Raw genomic sequence first — 3,076 nt, 5'->3', positions numbered from 1 at the left:
CCGATGGTGTAGAGAAAATCCTAATTCACGCAGCGCTTCCTGTACTGTATACGCCGTGAGTTACGGGAAATACTGACCTATAAAACTAAACCACCCGTTAGTCGACGCTATGACAAACGCCAAACGCCTACTCGCGATGCAGGTCAGAGTGTGAGTAAGCCGTATCTCCGCCTTACGTGCTCTACTTGCCTAAGAACTGCCTTCTGCTTGCATGAAGCATTAAAATCGTCTGACTTCCTCTAATCTTGCAAAGCGACATCGTGTTGCAGACAGCTAAGTTTAGTAGTCAGTTTTGCTTCCGGGGCAGATGAACCCTTGATAGCAACACTGGTAACGTGTCCTTTTCTCGTCGACAAACCACAGGTTCAGTTAAATAAGGCTGAGATAACAGCTTTCAGCCCGCGTTACAGTGCGTCGCGATGCTTCTTTCTTATTTCTCGCCATTCTCTGATTGGTTAGAAGCACCTTCTCTCACTGCGATGCTCGCCTCGGATGCTGCTGCTGCAACACCGTATATAAACTCGGCACGATGAAACGTTCACCATTCCTCGCTGTCCTGGGTGCTGCAGCGTCAAGTATGAACACAATGGTAAGTTGAGCTGATACCTTCCTGATATATATATATATATATATATATATATATATATATATATATATATATATATATATATATACAGCAATTTAAAATCCCTATGCTTCACTACGTAGCTTCATTTGATACTTTCATATGTATTACGACTGCAGTATTCTGTGTGCGATAGTATTATGGCCGCGATTCACCTGCATTTTTACAGAGTTTATCCCATACTGACCGATGAATGCCGTCTATTCTGCTGTCGTTCGTGAACTCTTCTTTTTTTCTATCGAAAAATTTGTCGCAATGCATATACTAATCAATCTATCAACATATTTAGCATTGACATTTCCTTAGATTTGTGCACCTTTCTTTTTCTTCAACATAACGCAAAACTTACGCCACACGAGCTTTAGTAAGATCCAAGTTTCATTGCATATGTACATGCTTTGCTATTTTGTCGCTTCTTCGGCACAAAATATAAGTTTATAATATAGGCGTATCTCACTACAAATTACTTGTGCTGATCATATTTATGCTTCATTTAGCATAAATTTAGCTCTGTCGAATCGCTGTGTTTTGTGGAGAAAGCCATTTATTTAACTGTTTTGCATTCTTGCACAGTGAGCACGCAAAAACGCCAACTTTCGCTTGAAGGCTTAAGTTATCAGTACTTCAGCTACGTTAAATAAATGCTCCACTGCATAGCAGAAAATTGTACAAATACCATTTGCACCAACGACACAAACGATCGTGAAATAATAGGAAGAATAACGAACCGGCCAAGTTTAAAGTGATCCTTTGTATAAGCCACGTGCAAACAGACGATGACGATTGATGAACAGCCCTCATGCGGTGTTTTGTCTTGGTCGTCTTAGTTCGCTACGTGACGCTTTGTTTACGGTGAAAATTAACAATGTATTTTTCGGTGACTGTCTCTCTAAGCTGACAGTCAGTTTTCGCGCTCTTGCAGCACGGAGTGAAATATGCTACGGCACTGCAATATGCACTGCAAAACGGTAGACCTCACACGTGGCAGGAATCATCGTGAAAAACGTTCAATTCATTCTGTGCCGCTTAAGGCGCGCCTATCGTGTCGAATTCCACAAGTCAGCTTGTAATCTGGTCCCCCTGAGCACTTGAAAGCACGCAGAATGATAGCAAAGCCTTCTTTCTAGCGCGTTACTTATGCAAAATTAGGAAGATTTAATTAAAAAGACGCAGTTTTATCGCAGATTTGTCGATAAAATTAACTCGTCCCCAGCAAAGAGACGCTCAAGCAGTGCGTGATTCTGCAGCCTTCTTTGCCGTGGCTTCCTGATTTCGGCAAAACCTCTATCGTTTGGCGGGTCGCGCCTCCCACAGGAGCAGCTACTCGTTCATTACTAAACAATTTGAATAGGGGTGTGCGAATATTTGATATTTCAAGCGGATAGTTTTGAGCGCTGTGTAAACCTCCTATGTCAATGTTCGCAAGAATCCAATACATTATCCCGCCATCAATATATTAACGCACACAAATACATTCCGGTAACTGTCATTTGTGTGCTAGCGCTTTTTTTTGACGCCTTGTTTTACCATCATTACCAGCACGATGCAACTAATTTTCTAACCAAGAGTGCATAATACGCACAAGGTGTATTCACTCTTTATCAATCTTGTTTTGCAGACGAAGCTATTTGCCTTGCTTGCCGTACTGGCCGTGTCCGTGTTCTCCCCAGTGGCAGCAGGCGGGAAACTTGGCTACGGCGGCGCTGGCTACGGAGGCCTAGGATATGGTGGCCTCGGCTACGGAGGTCTCGGCTACGGAGGCCTCGGCTATGGAGGCCTCGGCTATGGAGGTCTTGGATATGGTGGCCTAGGTGGTGGCTTGGGCGGCGTCGGCGGTGTAGGCGGTGTAGGCGTCGGCAGCAGTGTTGCCCTTCTTAGCGGTGGGCCTGCTTTTGCCAAAGCCGTGGCGGGACCAGCTTTCGTGGTGAGAACGGTTCACCACGTCAACAAAGTCAGCGGCGGAGGAGCCCTTGTAGCCCACTCTGGCCTGGGAAGCGGATATGGTGGCGGCTACGGAGGATACGGAGGCGGCTATGGTGGATATGGTGGCGGCTACGGAGGATATGGAGGCGGCTATGGTGGATATGGTGGCGGCTACGGAAGATATGGAGGCGGCTATGGTGGATATGGCGGCGGCTATGGTGGCTACAAAGGTGGTTACAAAGGATAATTCCTGGATCGTTCACCATCGTTTTGCGAATGTCTTGCAAATGCAAAAGACAAAATTGCATCCATAGATGTGTCACTGTTACAACGAAAATGTATTAACATTTGATCGAATTACTTATCACTGGTTTTACGAAGTTTGAAAAGTGGTGCCAGTTTACTTCTGTCAGCATTCACAGATCAAGAGTGTTGCAGAAAATTTAATATTGGCCGGTGTCGAAGGAGGCGGGATCCACCCTCGACAACTATCTGTGATACATGAAGCGATGACACCACTGCGGCACT

The 3,076-nt window shown here is 45.2% G+C and overlaps 1 protein-coding gene across 1 annotated transcript; it reads left to right on the top strand.

The window, feature by feature from the left end:
* Positions 1-529: 529 nt before the first annotated feature.
* LOC142574980 (uncharacterized) lies at positions 530-2,795 on the top strand. Its single transcript, XM_075683957.1, has 2 exons — positions 530-589; positions 2,244-2,795. The coding sequence occupies exons 1-2, from the start codon at positions 530-532 to the stop codon at positions 2,793-2,795; spliced, it is 612 nt and encodes a 203-aa protein (XP_075540072.1).
* Positions 2,796-3,076: the final 281 nt, after the last annotated feature.

Source organism: Dermacentor variabilis, chromosome 3 (assembly GCF_050947875.1).
Source record: "Dermacentor variabilis isolate Ectoservices chromosome 3, ASM5094787v1, whole genome shotgun sequence".
NCBI classification, from domain to species: domain Eukaryota; kingdom Metazoa; phylum Arthropoda; class Arachnida; order Ixodida; family Ixodidae; genus Dermacentor; species Dermacentor variabilis.
This window is presented reverse-complemented; position numbering and strand designations above follow the sequence as displayed.